The sequence below is a fragment of the Hyalella azteca genome, unplaced genomic scaffold, assembly GCF_000764305.2.
Source record: "Hyalella azteca isolate HAZT.00-mixed unplaced genomic scaffold, Hazt_2.0.2 contig7452, whole genome shotgun sequence".
Taxonomy (NCBI): Eukaryota; Metazoa; Arthropoda; class Malacostraca; order Amphipoda; family Hyalellidae; genus Hyalella; species Hyalella azteca.
Genome location: NW_025937577.1, coordinates 42365 through 60776, shown reverse-complemented (window position 1 = coordinate 60776; position 18412 = coordinate 42365). Strand labels below are relative to the sequence as shown.

Sequence of the window (18412 nt, the reverse complement as noted above, 5' to 3'; positions counted from 1 at the left end):
CTCGACACCAACTACAGAGAACGGGATGGGCAGCCCAGGTCCACGTCCGGATTCCGCTCCTCCCTCCCGTACGCCGTATGCCATCCGCTTTCCCAGCCATCGCCTGCCTCATGCTGCCCATTACACGCGGAGTGCCACGCGTCCTAGGGCGCCACTATCACGAATAGTTACGAGTTTGAAACTTTATCTGACTATCACTGGTTGATATGAACGCTAAACCCGCCAATCACAGATGAGAAATCAGCAGCAATGTGTACAGAGGCCGAAACGTGTGCTCGAAGCGAGTTTTGACAGTATATACGGCTCTCGAACTCATGATTTACGATGCAAAAAATTACATTGATGATTATTATGTGTTGTAGGTTATCTTACCTGTTGCGAGGTTAAATGCATATCTCAATAAAATTGCCATACCAGAGCCTCATTCGCAAATCCTATTTCGTGTCAACTTTTCATATTAGTCTGCAGATGCAGTGATGAAATTTAAATCATTAAAATGTATAAATTGACAAAATTCAACATATTTTCAAATTTCAAGGAAATTTAACTACGTTTTTCAGGCTTTTCTTTCGTATTTCGCTCATAATTTGTAAAAGTTAAGCGCTTTGTGATTCAATAACTTATGTTCCAGAAGATATCACAAAAAAATTATCGACATGCCAAAAATTTCCAATGGAACACATTATATGAAGTAACTATTTTAAATCTATTCATTTCGGGTAATTAAGAAATTCTTATTTGTGAGCACACATGTCGATCGATATCTTGTATTCTTATATTTGTAGTTGCCACGATCGGGTGTTAATACTTGCTCGACAAAGCCCCATTTATTTCAATCCAATACCCAGTGACTTTAATCTAATTTGAAAATTTATTTATTTTTAATACTTGAATTTATTTATCAATATTTGAGTTTTATTTGAAAGACGAGAAGTTGTGAATTTAACCTTCAATCTCAACCCAGTCAAACTTTTATTTTATAGCAGACCAGACTTTATAGATCATGCAACAGAGGTAAGAAAAGCTCATGATAAATACCATACATTTTATACATACCGTATAAAATACATACCGTATATTGCATCTTTTTTCCCTGTTTTTCTTCTTAGCTGTGTTCATTCTCTACGTACGTACTATTTGTTTACGTTGTCATTGTTACATAGCAAGACGATTATTTCAATGCCAGTATTATGATGACGATGATAAAAAAATTTTCAATCTTGCCATACTCAGCAAGCTGCGTAATAAATTTATAGTGAAGCCAAAATGATGTCAGTAATTAAATACATACTCAACAATTATGACCTCACGAACAATGTCAATGGTACCGGATGGTTCAAATGAATGGTTCGGGGTGCTGATGCATGCGACAAGTGTGCATGCGTGACGTGTGCCACATTATACGAAACGGGTATACGTAACGTGTGGGATAAATACGCAACGGCTATGCGTGACGTGTGGGATAAATACGAGACGAGTATGCGTGACGTTTGGGATAAAATACGGAATGGATATGCGTAACGCGTGGGGGTAAAATACGGAACGGGTACGCGTGGCTTGAGAAATAAAAAATGAAACGGGAATGCGTGACGTGTGGGATAACATACGAAACGAGTATGCGTGACGAGTCGATATGAGTGTGCATTACGCATGGGACGATGTGAGTTTTAATGGTGCATGGAAGCAGTGTGAGACGAAAAAAGGTGCGTGAGACGCATGGACGATGTGAGTACGTGCGACGCATGAGACGATGCAAGTATGCACAACGCATGAGACGATGTGAGAACGTATGACGCATGGAAACTATGCATGAGTAACGCATGGGACGATGTGAGAACGCATGACGCATGGAAACTATGCATGANTGCGTGCGACGCGTGTGACCCATGCATGAGTAACGCACGGGACGAAAGAAGTGCGTGTGACGCGTGTGACCCATGCCTCACTATAAGGCAACCTCATAATTGCCTGCAGGAGCCCAGCTGCTCCCGTATTTTTAGGCCTGTGCATAGCTTATATACGGCCTACTGTGAGCGCCCAGCTGCGATGACACGGCCTCGCTCTCCCGTCTTATATATATTAGCGTCATGACAAGCTCCAGCCAAACATTAGGGAATTGTTTTAGGGTGCAACGCCCGGAACAAGGCTCCATTAAAAACATAAACTGTAATTATATGTTATAGATAGTTATTTTTGACAGGGATGAGATACGGTATATGTGTGCGTGGATTATACTTAGCCAAAAAATATTAGCCTCGTAATAGGTTTTCGCTTGAGACAAACGAGATATCTAAAGTATATTGATATAGCTTTATACTGTTAATGAATATTCCGTTGCGGGAATGAAATTACCTTTTTCATAACACTTCCTCTGCAAAGAAATTTGAATATTATTTTTTGAGCTTACACTTTTTTCCCACAAAAGTATTAATGTCATCTAGACGCTCAATAAAAACAACACGCCCTTCTTCGCCCTGAGCTCCCTTGCCACGACCTAAATTATGCGCTTTATAACCTCGGTTTCAACAAACACAGAAGAGATTAACATTTCTTTTCATGGAAGATGCTGGAAGATCCTGAGACAATGGCCCGACGTTCATTCTAAACTGAATATTCTAATGCGTTCTCCATTAAAATGTAAATATGAGCACCAGTTGTATACGCGGGATGATTCTCTGGGTAGTATTTAGCTTTTGAAAAATATCTTGCTCGTTTATTTAGGTGACCCTTGGAGGCTCTATTTAGGAAAAGATTCTTACTAGACACTAGGCGGTTTCAGTCCTTGGCTTGTTAAGGCCATTTTCTCACTAAAGGTACTGCATCGTATCGGGCATTTTATTATAGCTGCAAAGTACATTGACGTAGTAACTCGGCCATCGAAATTATCATTTAATGAATTACCGTTTAAGCTAAAAAGTACTAAATAAGCATTAGTAATCCACAGAAAAAAAAAAACAATGAAAAAATAAAATAAACATATTACCTTAATCAATAAAAATTTAATTCTTATTTTTATTAATCATCACCGACTTAATTCGTGAGAAAATGTTACAATTAACATAAATTCAATTTCTTTTGAAATTTAAATCACTAGAATCGGCACTTGTAAAGCTGCATGTCCTCCTGTATCCTGAATTCTAATATCCGTCACTCTTCGAGTTGGTGCACCGTGACGCGAGGCAACATCTCTCGCTTGCCATCACAAGAAGTCTCATATTCGAGGCAGCGCAAATATTTGGCCTGTAGGTCGCATGTGCTCCTCCGTGTTGGCATTTGCTGCTGCTATTATTCATAGGGTTTTTTAATGAGAGCGTTAGAGACGCAGCTCATGTCCCATAAGTATAGGCCGAGCGTCGGGTTATGAGTCAAGTGAATGAGTGATTATTATGGGACCTGCATTGCGCTGATCGTGACACGAGAATACGGTATGTAAATTGTTATAGGAATTTTATTGTTGTTGATGTTAATGTATGGGCGAAGATAGCGAAGTATTATGACAATTTCGTTTAATGATGCCACAGCTAGAGTGAATTATTACCGAATACTTCCGGAACACGATTCGCCATAGGAGAAATTGTCAGCCCAAGCCTTTGGTGATGACACAAATATCTTTGTACATCACCATGAATGTGTATAATAATGCGATGACGTCATACACATCTTTGAACATCACCATGAGCATGTATGGTAATACAGTGATGACACAAACATCTTTGGAAATCACCATGAGTTTATATGGTAATACAGTGATGATACAAACTTCATTGACTGTCAACTTGTGTGTCAACTTGACACCAACTTAGAATACTCATGTGGGTAACGTTGTAAAATTCGAATTTCAATAATTTTGTTTAATATTCAGAGTTTTAATCGGAAGATAATCAGGATATAATTATTAAAATGAATAAAGAATTAATTAATTAATCTAACTTAATTTGATTGTTGGTAATAATGATGAGTTACTAATAACTGACTCAAATTCCAACGTTTAGTTATGAATCTAAATGCACATGAACTTGGTCTTCAAATACTTTATATCTATAAAATACTTGAAACTTCTAACTTTGGTAGCGGAAAATCAGGCTGAAATTGCTTCATGCAGACGGCTGCCACTTGGCACTGATCTGTATTCCGAGGCGCTAAGGTATGGCAAATGTCGAATATATTAATAAAAACCTATCCACATTTTTCCTCAAATTCTGAGCTTGACTTCGTACTTTGACCTTGACCTAGAAAAACTGCAAACTGCTTTAAAAAATGTGGAACAATATTAAAAGTTTACAGTAAACTAAATTTATCAAATAATCGAGGCAAATAATCGAAGTCATTGAAATAAGAACGTAGAAGCGACTATAAAAAAAATAACTTCTAGTAGATGAGTGTTTAATCGGTCTTTGAGAGCATCAGTCTAATAGTTTTAACATTGACAGAACAAAACTTCAAAATTTTGCCGTCAACGTCAACAATTTTTCAACGCATGATAAATTTTTCTCGAATTTTTCAACCTCTCCACTTTCATTCGTGCTATTAAGCTTTCCGACTCAACTGTTCAAAAGTACAGAATTTATTGATTTAACTATGTCGTTTCTAAACCAAAAATAATGTTTGTATGAGTTGGAAAGTTATTCAACAACGGCCGAAGAGCGCCTCGGGCTGCGGAAGAAGGGTGCAGCAGAGCAATAAAGCGCTTCTTCATCCGTAACAGCATGGAGGGGTTAGATACCGTCCGCCAGAGAAGGACATAGCGCCTAAAACTCTGGATGAAGTTGGACGTTAGCTGCGAAAAGGGCCAGGAATAATGCTGAGGCTAGGCTGAGCAGGCTTGTTAAGGTTTTACGACTGGTGCCGTGGGGACATCCTTGACTGATACGAGGGCAGGCGTGGCGCTGTAGCCCTCTTCTTGCCTCAGCTTTGCATGGCTGGCCGGCGGCTGTCGACGCCTCATTGCCCTCAAGTCCGGCGGCCTCGCCGTGCAAGTATAAAAATTAAGGACAACGTTCATATAGGCTGGTAAGAAAAATTCCCAAGCATATAAGCTAGGAGATAAAATTTATCTAACAAAACCCCCATGCAAACAGTTTATCTTTTTTCATTCAAACTTAATAATATAATAATTGGTCACTTTTCACGTTTATCATTAAAAAGAATTTAATGGAACGATGATCAATGATTATTTTACTCATTTAGGAAATCAATGGTGGATAAAAGATCATATTAATCTAAAAAAATTCTTAAAATCGTCTAAATAATCAAAATTGTAAGATAAACATTCCTAAACCGCACCTGCTTCATTAATTAAGCATCAAACAATGACAGGACACTTAATTAATTAAGTTCCTAGTAGCGATTAATTCGAGTCGGAATAAGAACACCTCGATTACTCCACCCTTTACTGGGTATCTGTCGTGTTGTTTCTTCGTACCAGCAAATTTATCGAGGAATGATTCAAAGTTTGTGTTCCGAAACGATCAAAGTTTTGTCGTTCACGCTTCCTTCCATCGATCTCGGTGCCGACCGCACGCCAAAATAAGACTCGTGCGCCGTCTTATTTTGGTTGCGACGCTCGACGTCCCTTGCTGAAGAGCTGCCAGCTAATGCGATTTATCATTGAAAGCTCATAGCAGAAGTTGCAAAACAAACTTTCCTTGGAAGTTCGTGTATCCTCTTATCAAAGAACAGTTGGCGACCCACCGAGTCCGAGTTAATGTAGACAAGGCCTCCACGATGACGAGCGAGACGTGTGCCTCACAACCTCAAATCTATGAGAATCTTAACATCTGTTGTACAAATTTTTATAACTATACACGGTTTTTCACAGTGGCATCATTTGTTAAAATATATTATTGGTTGATTCGTTGATTTGATGCAGCTTATTTGAGAAAATAAGTATTCTATGCGCTTATTTTTACCCTCCGGAAAATATTTTAACACAAACTTCCTCGGCTCTGAATAAACGTGTGCAGTTTTTATTACCACACTTCTCTTTAACTTCACTTCTTGCGCGTGTGTCTGTCTGCTTAAAATCTTACAATCGATATTCAACACACTTGTACCTCTCCAATCGATCTGGAATTTTGCACACTTGCGTAAAGTCGGAGACTATGCATAAAGCTATTGACAGAATATATAATTTTACAAATAAAAAAAATAACATTAACATATGTAAAAAAATTCTTAAATATTTAAAAATAAAATAAGAAATTCATTGTACGCGCGTAACATCGGAAACAGCGGCCTCTTTAGAAGTGTGGTCTTTAAAAATTACTTTTTAAACGCATATTATTAATTGGTCAGATAGATTATAGAATGACAATTATTGTCAATAGATTATTCGAAAAGAGTTTCCTAATATTCAAGCATTTCGTCTGCTTTTTTTAACTCTCATATATAAGTTTTGGATCTCTCGTGTAATCAGCATGATACTATTTGCCTTGTAAAGCCAGCAAGAACCCACAAGTGCTCCGCGCTTAACATTTTACCTCCCATTTTAATCAGATGAGGTCATTTGAAACTCGAGCGAGTTGACCAAACAATAGCCGGCACCTTTTAGGTCGATCGTAAACGCTGCTCCCAACTCAAGTGCAGGCTCCACAGTGCGCACAATAAACGACTTGATTGCTGCCACTAAAGCTAAATGCTCTTCAGTAGTACCTGCCTGATCATGACCACGCTGCTTGTTAACGCCTGGAATCACTAATTTTACGAGTTTTTTCCACTTCAGAATTAACCTGTAATTTAAATTTAATTTCTGATTAAACTTTGCAAACATTGTTGCTAAGTTTGCTTAATAAAAGGAGTCGACTTTGCAATTGAACTTTCAACGTATAACGATCCTAACGATCTTAATGTATATTATCACTGTTTATTTGTGTATTTAGTAAACACTTTATTTATCTGAGGAAATTAATTTCAAATAAGAATTATATTTCAGACAAACTAATTTTCTATCATTTTTAATTCCATGTGCCTTGAGGTTCGATAGAGCGAATGTGATGCTAGTCATCTGTAATACTTGAAATTATTTAAAACCTGTCCCAAATAGGGAAATCAAAACAGTTAATATTATGTATCCAATAACCGGGACAATTATTCTCCCGTAATTTTACCCTTGAAATTGTGCTAGAATTTCGAAACTAAATAATTTCTAGCATGAACGTAGAAAAAGTAATTTTTACTTACAAAATTCTGCAGCTTCTCGTAACATAGAGTCTGTACTATTCTGACCACGATGCGAATATTCCCCTTTTTTAGAAACTTCACCCCAAATATCCATCACGGCTTTTATTACAACACGGCCAAAAAGGCCATTTACTTCCTTGTGGCTGAAGTTGGTGTCCAGTTTGTCTGATTTAAATTGTGCCATAGACCAAGAGTCCCCGCCAGGGCCGAAGCTCACGTCGGCATTGCGCCCTCGCCGCCGCCGTTCACAACTCCATGTTTAGGTCAGTTAGGGCTCCATAGGGACGAGTTCTTCCTAATAAGACAGAGGGGCGTTCGCAACATCGCTTTCATTTGTCCAGGCTTGGTATTTTTTCTGTAAAAATAAGGATAATAAATGAGGAAAGTACTGGTGTACAGCCTGTTTTGTAGCATGAATGTCTGCTTAGGACATTTGGTGATTACTTTATGAGAGAAATATGTGCAATTGGCCAAGAAATTACAGTTCATCATGACTTTGAGTTAGGGGGTCGTCAGGCTATTGCATAATTATTTGGTTTTCTCTAGGGTAGGGTTTGTTCACGTGCAGCACTCGAATTAGAGTGATGAAATTATTAATTGTATTATATATGAACATTTCGGCAGAGCGAACTTTTGAATTTTAATTCGAAATTAACACTTGGTTGACTTCGTTTTACATTTTTTGCGCGGTTGTATCTGAACGCACAACTGAGGCTACTAAATGTCGGAAGATAAAATGATGCCGTCCTGATTACTTTATATACAAAATTGTTTGAACGGAAAACCTTACGAATTGTCAAAGTTTGATCAACATCCATATGGATTTGAGAATAATCTTGTGAATCTTTATTCATAAAAAATGATACTATGATTATAAATAACTTCGAAACAACTAGTCAAATTAGGTATCATTTCCGTTACCTTATTCATGCATAAAATTTATCGTGATCAATTGATTTTTCATGAACTTAAGTGTGAAATTTCCATCAGATGTACTTATTTCATCCACGAATTAATTTTGTTCAAGATCTTGTGCAAAATGTTCAAAACTCTCATCAATTAGTAATCATTCTGGATAAATTCATTGACATACTGAGCGTTAAAATGATTCCTAAAAAGGTCTTCTGCTGAATGAAGAGACTGTATGTATGGGCAGTTCAAGCTTAATAGTTCAGCAAAACCCCGAGCGTTTTTATAAAATGTTTGCATTCTCTTAAGGTGTTCAAAAATTGTTTATAAAAGGAATATAATATATTCTGGCGATATTTTCTAGTTATTTTTCAGGTCGTACGTTTTCCTTGTGATGTCCGCCGAGGTTAGCGTCAGCGAACGCGGCAGAGTCCATAAAAAATGACGATATCCGATCGCAAAATGCGCGAGCTGTGCTAAAATCATGAGTAAAAATGTCTATAAATAAATTTTTAATACAATATACAACTCAAATTTCTGTCTAAATGAATATTCTGATCAACCTGCTTTGATTACGTTTTTTAAATTAATAAATAGACGCATAAACAAAAAAATTCTATGAATTTAGGATTTTGGAAAAAAAAATGGTTTCATGGACCGCAAAAAAAAACCATAACTCAAGTTGAAGCATTCACTTAAAAATAGCTAAGCTCATGAACTTAAACATATATTTTTTCGAAGAAAATGAGTGTGTAAAACTTCCGATGACATGAATTAAAAGAAGAAACATTTACGCATGAATCTCTACTCACCAGGAAAAAAATGAATCAACATACAATCTAAAATTGGGCAGTAATAGATATTAAATTGGTGTTTAGATAGGAATTGGGCTACCGTGCTCTTTCTCTCCACGAAATTGTTTCTGAATCCAGAAGGTAATTGCTACGTAATTTTCAATAGCAGACTAATTCCCATCAAAAGAACGTCAAAAATTGAGGTGCCTATGAGCTTTAACGATAATCTTGAACGTGGAAATCACATTACGCAAAAATCTTTTCCTACTTAAATTCCAACTTCAGAACCTCATTGCTAACACGATATTCAGGAGCATTGGGATTTTCCGTGCGAGGAACTCCTATAATATCCTGCAAATTATATAAGGGTTTATTCCTACCCTGCCATCTCCTCGTCATTTCCTCGATGCACGTCATTTGAAGTTCCCTGACGGACCGAAAGAGAACAAAGTTTCAGTTCCTGTCGACCGGTGGTGCTGAAATTTCCAATAAGAACGGTAATTGGGTTGCTTAATATTTTCTGACTGTAATAAGAAATCAATATCGCTCGAATAGGCAGCCATCTGGCTGCACTTCACGAATATCAATTTAGCAGCCGAGCGGACTTGACGTTTCAAAAGCTTGTTACTATGTGAACCCTGGATTAATTCTCGCTTCAATATGAGCACTGTTAGAAATTCGGAAACCATTGCATCTTTCGTTTGAAAAACACGAGTGAAGAGTCACTATTAGCTCTTGAAATGAAACACTTCGCAGTCGAAGATTCAAAATTCGGGCTCCGCTGATTTTAACCTCATTCAATTCCTCATCAAAAATATTTGCAAAATTTCGTAAAATTAGCACACTATTCACAACGTACAGTTAAATTTGGATGATGAGCGGACATTTACAGTATTACAACGTGAAAAGTGAAATGAACATTAATGTTTAAACTATCTATTTCTCTTATTCACAACTTGAAATTGAATTGTGGGAAATTGTACAAACAAATCAATCCATTTTTAATTCAATACAATTTACTATTTAATTTATTGTAATATAAATATGGATAATAAATATACATATATATTTATTAAATATAATATAAATTTATAATACAAATATGTATATTTAATATAATATATAATATTTAAATTTAATATGATATAAAATATAACGAACTACTTTAATTAATGAAACACTCATAAGTAAGAATAAACATTTTCTATTAATTTCACTGGAACCAAAATGTGTCTGATAAAGCTATCACAAGTATCCAAATAATTCATAATCCAACCGGAAAACTTCTCTAAATTTCCTAATGATACCAGGCAACACATTAGCAAGATACTTTGGTATCAACTCCGAGGTCGCCGAATGAATAACTGAAGGAAATTCAACATTATCTGATCCTAAAACCCTGTTAAAAATTTCCTTGCCGTCCTGTGCTAATGAGTTGAACTCTCCGATGTACTGGTAGTCTATGGTGCATGGGTGGCAGATATGGTAGAGCGGCTTCCAATGCTCTTGGTCATTCTCCGGTGGGCTGATGCTGAGATACTCCAACATGTCCTGAAAGTGTGACCATTAATGAGTTTTCTGCTATTTATTGATGGGATAGCAACGATAATGACAAAATAAACCTATGATTGAATGCTGTATAGCCAGAAAAAATAAACCTATGGTTATATGCCGGATACTCAGTTTCATGTATCTGCAGATCCAGTGTAAAATTTAAATGGAGATAGAGTGAATTCTGTCAATATTCTTCATTTTATACCGTTATACGTGGAAATTTGAATTCATGACGCTCGATGAAAAACTAAAAATTATTGAATTACGTATTATTATACAAAACATACAAATTATGTTCTATGGAAGTTAATCATTTGCATCAGACACAAGTATACGTGTGATAATATGCGGTCAGGCCAACGTAATTTCGCTATATTCCTTCTTGCAATCCATATGAATAAAATGATGCAAAGAAACGAGAGATCTTCAACTTACGCTGAAAGCTATGGACATTTTCATCGATTTTTCCAGATACGTTGCTGTTTTATTAATAAAATTTAGCATTAATGGGCCGTAAATTCTTGAAAAAACTTGAGCCTCGTTGGAGTTGGCTTCGAACTTGTCCCTGTAAGCAGATAAGATCCGTTCCATGGGATGGCGTGAAAAAATAACGGTTTTGTATGTTGTCAGTCGCCGCTTCACTTCTTCACGCTTGGGAAAAAATATACAGCATGTGATCAAAAATATTGGGGAAAAAATTATGAACCATGCGAGAATAAACAATCTGAACTGTTAATAATATAGAATAATAATAATACAATGTATATTTATAATACTATATAAGAGAGCAATCCACTTTTAAGTCATAAAAAATAGTACACAATAATATGATTAATTGCTTCATTTAGCATTATCATGCTGGGCTCAATTAAAGGTCTCTTCATTCATAAAGTTTCGAGAAGCTATTGTTCTGTACAGAATGAATGATGAACAGCTGAATGATGTTTGGCACACGTTATTCTTGCACATGTAACAATATGTCAAAGTTTACTCTATTAAAATTGTCAAAATCTAATGCAGTATTTTCGACCACAACACCCAATCATATGGAATTCAGTTGGGTATAAAATAAAAGTCACTGTAATCAATTTGATCACTACAACCATTTTATATTTAAATTCAAAATTTTAATTATTTTTACACTATCATTATATTTCTCATGATATCATTGCACTCAAAAAGAATATCAAAGACTTACTGTATAAAATGGATTGCTGAGAGCGAGCATGTATGACAAGTGGTGCACTCGACGCTGAGGAATCTTCAAGTGATCCTTCGATGTGAGCCCGCTAGACTTCAGGATAACTCGCTTAATCTGGCTACAGGCCACCTTGAACGTAGTAATTTCCACTTCAAATAACTTAAATGTCATTAAAAAATAAAATTTCAATAATAATCAGAGAGAATCATCTGACAACAAAATAATCATAGAAAATTTAAATTACAAATTACAAAATATTACTTGTCATACAATAAAATTAAATGTTTCCATTTTAACAACTTCAATGCCATCAAAATAATTAAAAACTACAATACTAATCAGAGAAAATCAATTAGCAACAATACAATCCCAGTACAATTATTGAAATTAGAAATTACAACATATTACTTGCTTGCACATTTGAATATTTTAGGAAGAAAATTAGTCTAATATTACTTTCGGAACGTAGCAGTAGAGCAGCTTGTGTCGATCGTCAACGAGGATATTCCGCAGCTTTTCTCTCCGATTACTTAATTCGTCCAGCGTGGGATGGTGGTAGTTATCAGTGGTTTTCTTGCAAATTTTTCTTAGTCGATCAATTTTGTTCTTTTGCATCTCTTCCCAATCTAATTTTTCAGCTAATTTATTGTACTTTCTTTCATCAATATTTTTATTGCCAGGAAAATTTATTACATGCGACGATCTTGACTTGTTTTGCTTGTAGTCGAAGAGAATCGCCTGGAGCGACGGTGGTTCTTTCACTTCTAAACGCTTGTGCAGCCGCGGAATTTTCGGTTGGATTTTTAACTGGTATCGATTTAGGGAATTATTCTGGTATTTGTTTCTTAAAATTCTGATTGTCGTTCTAAGAGCAACCCGTGCGTTAAGCTGTCGTTCAAATACGTGGAATAATGAAGCGTTTATAGCAGACCTATCTTCACGATAAACGTTCTCAGGAGACTTCCATGAAGTGGCGAATCCTGTTTTTAGAGCATTTTCAGTTTGGCATGAATAGTTTTGATGAGGAGCAATGATTCTTATTTTCTCGGGAAATTTTGTCAACCTGGAGTGAAAACATAAGAAATTTGAAGTATTTTCTTTTGTATTTACGGCGAATTGTACTGAAAATGTTTATTGCATTTGATTAAGGCTACTTTTATGCTATTATTGAACAAATAACGCTCCTGCTTTTTCATATAGCAACTTCATAGCATGTCTTTTTCTGAGGAAACTCTTACTATCTGAAATTTTAATAATTGAATTTTTTAATTGAAATATTGCTATAGTTATTTTTTGAATGATTAATGATATGGGAAGGCTACAACTAAGTAACAAATAATTATCATCTTAAATATAAGTTCTCTTTTAAATTGGTTCAACTAAAACCAAACAAATTATTCGAAGCCGAAAAAGATCTCACAATTAAAATGATTCAGATTCAAAATTCTTCTCCATTTACAATAATTCTAAAGAACAGATAATTCATTATGTGAAATTTAAAAAGAAAAAAAATGGGACGTTTATAGCTTAACTCACATCAAACACGTGAAGCAAAAGAAGCTCACAAAAAAAATTAGCGAAGGGTGGTAGTTTCTGCAATGCATGACTTGTAATATCTTCTTTTCCATAACCAAATGTCTTGCTTTTTGGGCACATGATCAATCCAAAGTTTTAATTATCCTGAAAATAATAAAATAATATTTAATATATGCAGGTCAGCAATGAATCACTATGAGTTAAGCCGGTAATTTCACTATATTTTTGTACGAGTTAATTGTCGAGGACGTAAACATAAATGAAAATTCAAAACACACAGTGATTTAATGTTTGGAAATTCCTTAATAATAGTTGCTACGAACCAGTTTCCATTTCCACATGTTCAGGGATGCCGGAAAATTTGTGCGAGCGAGAATTTATGAAATTTTCGACACAAAACTTTTGTCCCATCAAAACGATGTACAACAAATTCACGTAAGCAAAATTTTGAACGGATCTTCATTAAATTATGGGAATTTTATTTATCGGACTTTCATGTATGTTCAATTTTGATCAAAATCTCCATTATTTGTGCTGTTAAATTCAATGCAACATTGCAAAGTAATGATAATTCCGATATGTATCACAACAATTATTTTCCTCGCACGTGATTTTATGTATAAGTAATTGCGACCATGAAGAGTTTAGCTTTAAGTGCATATAGAGTGACCCATGCAATCACTAGGTCAGTGCAGACTGAACTGAACGCCCACATCATCAGTTCAGTGCAAAATGAACTGGTCGCTTCACGCTGCACATTTGCTGCTCCTGCTGTGAGAACGTAGATTTACAATCCCTGTTGCACTCACCACGTCAGTCAAGAGTGAACTGAACTCTCACATACCAGCACACCTGCAGCACTTAGCTCATTGTTACGGACATAGAACTGAATCGAACAATTCTTCGATATTTTCTAGCGTTTAAATAAAAAAAAGGTTTTGAACACTTGTTACCGAATTTCTAGCGTATAAATAACAAATATAAGACTGAACACTTGCTACCGTGTACAACTGTGCTCTTACATATCTGGTTGTATAGCCTGCTGCACAGCGCCTCCTACAATGTACTTTTATTTGAAACTAAGTATTTCATGAAAAATATTTAAAGTGTAAAAATGGAATAAAAATTCTAAATAATTCAAACAACTTAACATTATATGCAACGTTTTACTGTTAATTAGGCAATAACGATAATAAGTTCAATTGAACATTAGGTGCTAAGTTCAACTGGGCATTTGGTGTAAAGTTCAGTTAGGCGTTAATCTGATCTGATTATGCGATTTCATCTGAACATTTGGTGCTGCGTTCAACTGGACATTAGGCGTCCATTTCATGTGACATTTGGTGCTGCGTTCAACTGGACACTGATGTAAAGTTCAATTGAACATCATCGAACATTCCAAACAGTGCCAAATATTCCATGCTCGGTTTGAACGCGCCTCACTCGTATTTCTATGAAAAGCAAATGTGTTATTGCGTTTCTATAGATCAAGCTCATTGTCAACCTATGCAGCGATATCATATAAATAATATTTCGGTTTTTGGGTTTGGACCTTCGCTCGCCGCTGAGGCCGTAGGCAAGATGGCCTAACTTAATAGGGGACGCGCTCATCGGATTTAGCTCCATTCGATTTTTTCCGAAGAGGTTATTTAAAAATTAGGAAAAAAAATCAATGAGGTGATCTGTGGGGGACAAATAAAGACAAATGCGATAGTTTGGTTACTACAAACTACTAAACATCGGTTTAAGATATTTGGATCATCAGTCCATTTCAAAAATCAATTAAAATTAGAAATTCGCTTCGTTTGACTTTCATTAACGCACCACATTCTCCGGAGCCATACTGACATTGTTGCACGTCTATTAAATGATGTCTATAAACGCCTCAACAAAAACCTCACACTAACAGCCTTCTCATGTAGAGAAGCCTGAAAATGACCAGCATTCCTTCTCTATATGATTTTTTTAATTTGTTAATTACTTATAAACTGACGTAAGAAATAACTTTAAAGTTTACATTATGCCCGTTACACGCTGCCAGCCCACTAAAAAAGTAAATGTGAGACTTTTTCTCTGTGACGATTCAAATTTAAATTCAAATAGAGGTACTAGAAAAAAGCTTACTAAGCTTCAAAATCAGTCTGCATTCATTCAAAAAGTTATAATTAAAAATACGGCCATGGTTTCCCTCTAAAACATGCCATACATATTTCACTCGTCTCGAGATTTAGAATAGAAGAAAAATCAATTTAAAAATAGGTAATAAGCATTCGCCGGTTATAATCATTCAAGTAAGGAATAAGTATATACACGGCTTATTTGCTCATGAATTGCTGCGTGGAGATGCCCGGAGTACGCTATGTTTTACTGCACCTCTCTTCCGGTGCAGCCATTGATACGCTTCGTGCTATTTTTATCCCATTGCTTAACTAATCACTTCAATATTGTAGCTGACTCAAAAACATCGAATATTTCTTTAGTTTTATTACCTTGTTTGTTTAGAGTTTTCATTATTATTTTCACCATAATGTACTTTTTATCTGAGTTTATCATGGATAAATTCTGACGGATTTTGGGTAAAAAATTATATCGTCACATATTATCGACGTCTCATAAGAAGACGTCAACGGAGACGTTAGCTAGCCTTCTCACCTCTCTCTCAATTCGTACCGTGCCGTTGTTGCAGCACATAATGATATAAGTTATTCAATAACCGCACAAACTTCATTGATATTCTTGAATACTTTTCATATGATTTAGAAGGTTTGCGCTTGATTTTAACCTCCTTCCCATAATTAGTTCATTTGATGTTATCACTCTTAACCTCGACTACTTTTGCTAACCATCTCCCATTTAATTCCCCTGTTCTCTTTTTCTTCCCCGTCCCAAAATACGCCCATCATATCACGGAATCAGCGCAACTTTTCCTGAATTTGAACCCTCGTAGTCACCAACTCTTCCCCAGAATCCACCGAGTCCCTAACTCTTCCCCAGAATCCTCAGAGTCCCCAACTTCCCTTGAACCCTCAGGGTCCCAACTCTCCGCCCGAACCCTCTGAGTTCCCAACTCTTGCCCGCCCTTAACCCTCATGCCCCAACTCTTCCCCTGAACTCTGAGAACCCCACCCCTCCATCGGAACCCTTTGAGTCCCCAACTCTTCCCCTTAACCGTCAGAGCCCCACCTCTTCACCTGAACCCTGAGAACCCCACCTCTCCGTCCGAACCCTTTGAGTCCCCAACTCTTCCCCAGAACCCTCAGAGCCCCAACTCTTCCCCTGAACCCTCAGAGCCCCAACTCTTCCCCTGAACCCTCAGAGCCCCACCTCTTCCCCTGAACCCTCGGAGCCCCACCTCTTCCCCAGAACCCTGAGAACCCCAACTCTTCCCATTGTGTCGGCGCTAAAAGCCGTAGTGGCGTCGAGAATTGAAGAGCGCCCTAAGGCGGTGCTTTTATTGTGCCACGACGCTCACAAATTTTTCGCTAAAATACCAATCTTTCTATTTACCAGGTGCCATATGGGCCGTCCGTAACCTCATGCAAGTGCAACCAAGGTGAAACGGAGTGCATCCAAAAAGGTTCACCCAATCGTAAATTTATTCGAGAGAGTATTTGATTCAAACTTATCTCAGCTGGATCATTAAAATGAAATTTAATTACCATACGTAGATCCAAAAAGTGTAGTCCAATTAATTCCAAATTTATTAAAATACACACGCCATCTTCTTAGACACATCGAAAGTGAAATTCCTAGCCACTTCAAAATGAAAGATTTCTCGTCTGAACTCAAATAAAATCGAGGGAAACTTGAACTTTCATATGAAATCGTCCTTGTATATATTACATTTCCAGAGGTAAACGTACGAGTATTTCTAAATTTAATTAATTATTTCCAACTTTTGTCATCTCTTCTGTAGGAGACGAATATAATGTGTGAGAAGGGGATATTTTTATTTCGTTGGACGTATATTGTAAAATAATTCTAGGCAAATAATTATGACCTATTTTGCCATTCCTGACAAATAATTCAGAACAAACAGACATCGCATTTGAAGCACTATTTGATTAATTTAAGCGTCTCGTTATTTTTAAAATTTAATTTGCTTTTTGTTTTAGCCACCCTGCTTTCAAATACAGGGCGGGAAAGAGAAACATGCTTATTCGAAACATATATTATAACGAAAGTATTGAATAGCATAATCAATGTAATATTTGTAATAGCATAATCAAGAACATTATTTGCAATAGCATAATCAAGAACATTATTTGTAATAGCATAATCAAGAACAATTAAATTTTACAATTTGTCACTTTAAAAATGATATCAGGCTAATGACTTCCGTTGTTGTCAATACAGTGTCAGTCGTGTCCGGAAATTGGTGTCGACTCTTTCCAGCATCTCACGCAGACTCACAATCATCGAAGTCCCGAGGAATCAGTTCCTGGGCGACAGAAATCTTGTAGCGATGGAACTTCAATTCTTCATGAAGAATCCGTCTAACAGAACGAGCTGATAACCCAAAGGCTGATGCATGCTTGCGAGAAGATCATCGGGGAGACCTCAAGATGAATTGCAGCACCGCTTCGATGTTCTGTGGTGATCTTGCAGTTCTTTGGAGACCAGGGGCCAAACTTTCAAAATTCGCTGAGTAAACGCAAGTACTTACGCTCTATTTTCTTGTCTATGATTGGCGGATTTCGCTTGAAAGGCCGTCAATCATTGGCAGATGAACTTACGATCTCTTAACTTTTTTTAAAGTATAGGCCCAGGCTTCTTGTTCTTCACATCTTCAGATTCCCTGAAGTTCTTCACCCACGAAAGGATTGACTGTCGTCCTGGAACACGGCCTTCAGGTGCAACATGGAAGTGCCGATGAAATGTACGCTGTGTGGCGATGATTGATTTACCACAGGAAAAATATGCCTCAACCACGAAAGCACGTTCTACGTTCGTCCATTCCATGACTACTGAAAAGAAAAAATAAAGTAATTAATGCGGATCATCGTATAAACAAAACTTTACAGCTTGCGCTCTTGATTAAGCCCTTCCTAAAAGTTATCGTAGCAAATCACACTTCAGGAAGGCTAGTTCAAATAAGCATGTTCCTCTGCCCCACCCTGTAATACAACTAAAGTTTATTATTACGCATTATCAGAAATTATAGGTTGTAATAGCTTTTTAATTAATTTCTAATGCAGGTACATTAACCAATTAGCGGAAATACGGAGAATATTCAATA

At 36.5% G+C, this 18412-nt stretch overlaps 1 protein-coding gene across 1 annotated transcript; it reads right to left on the bottom strand.

Annotated features, from left to right (window-relative positions):
* Nucleotides 1-10068: 10068 nt before the first annotated feature.
* LOC108677641 (carbohydrate sulfotransferase 14-like) lies at nucleotides 10069-13712 on the bottom strand. Its single transcript, XM_018165896.2, has 6 exons — nucleotides 13497-13712; nucleotides 13174-13317; nucleotides 12094-12700; nucleotides 11635-11766; nucleotides 10872-11087; nucleotides 10069-10433 (listed from the first exon to the last, which is right to left on the bottom strand). The coding sequence occupies exons 2-6, from the start codon at nucleotides 13263-13265 to the stop codon at nucleotides 10128-10130; spliced, it is 1353 nt and encodes a 450-aa protein (XP_018021385.1). The 5' UTR covers nucleotides 13266-13317; nucleotides 13497-13712; the 3' UTR covers nucleotides 10069-10127.
* Nucleotides 13713-18412: the final 4700 nt, after the last annotated feature.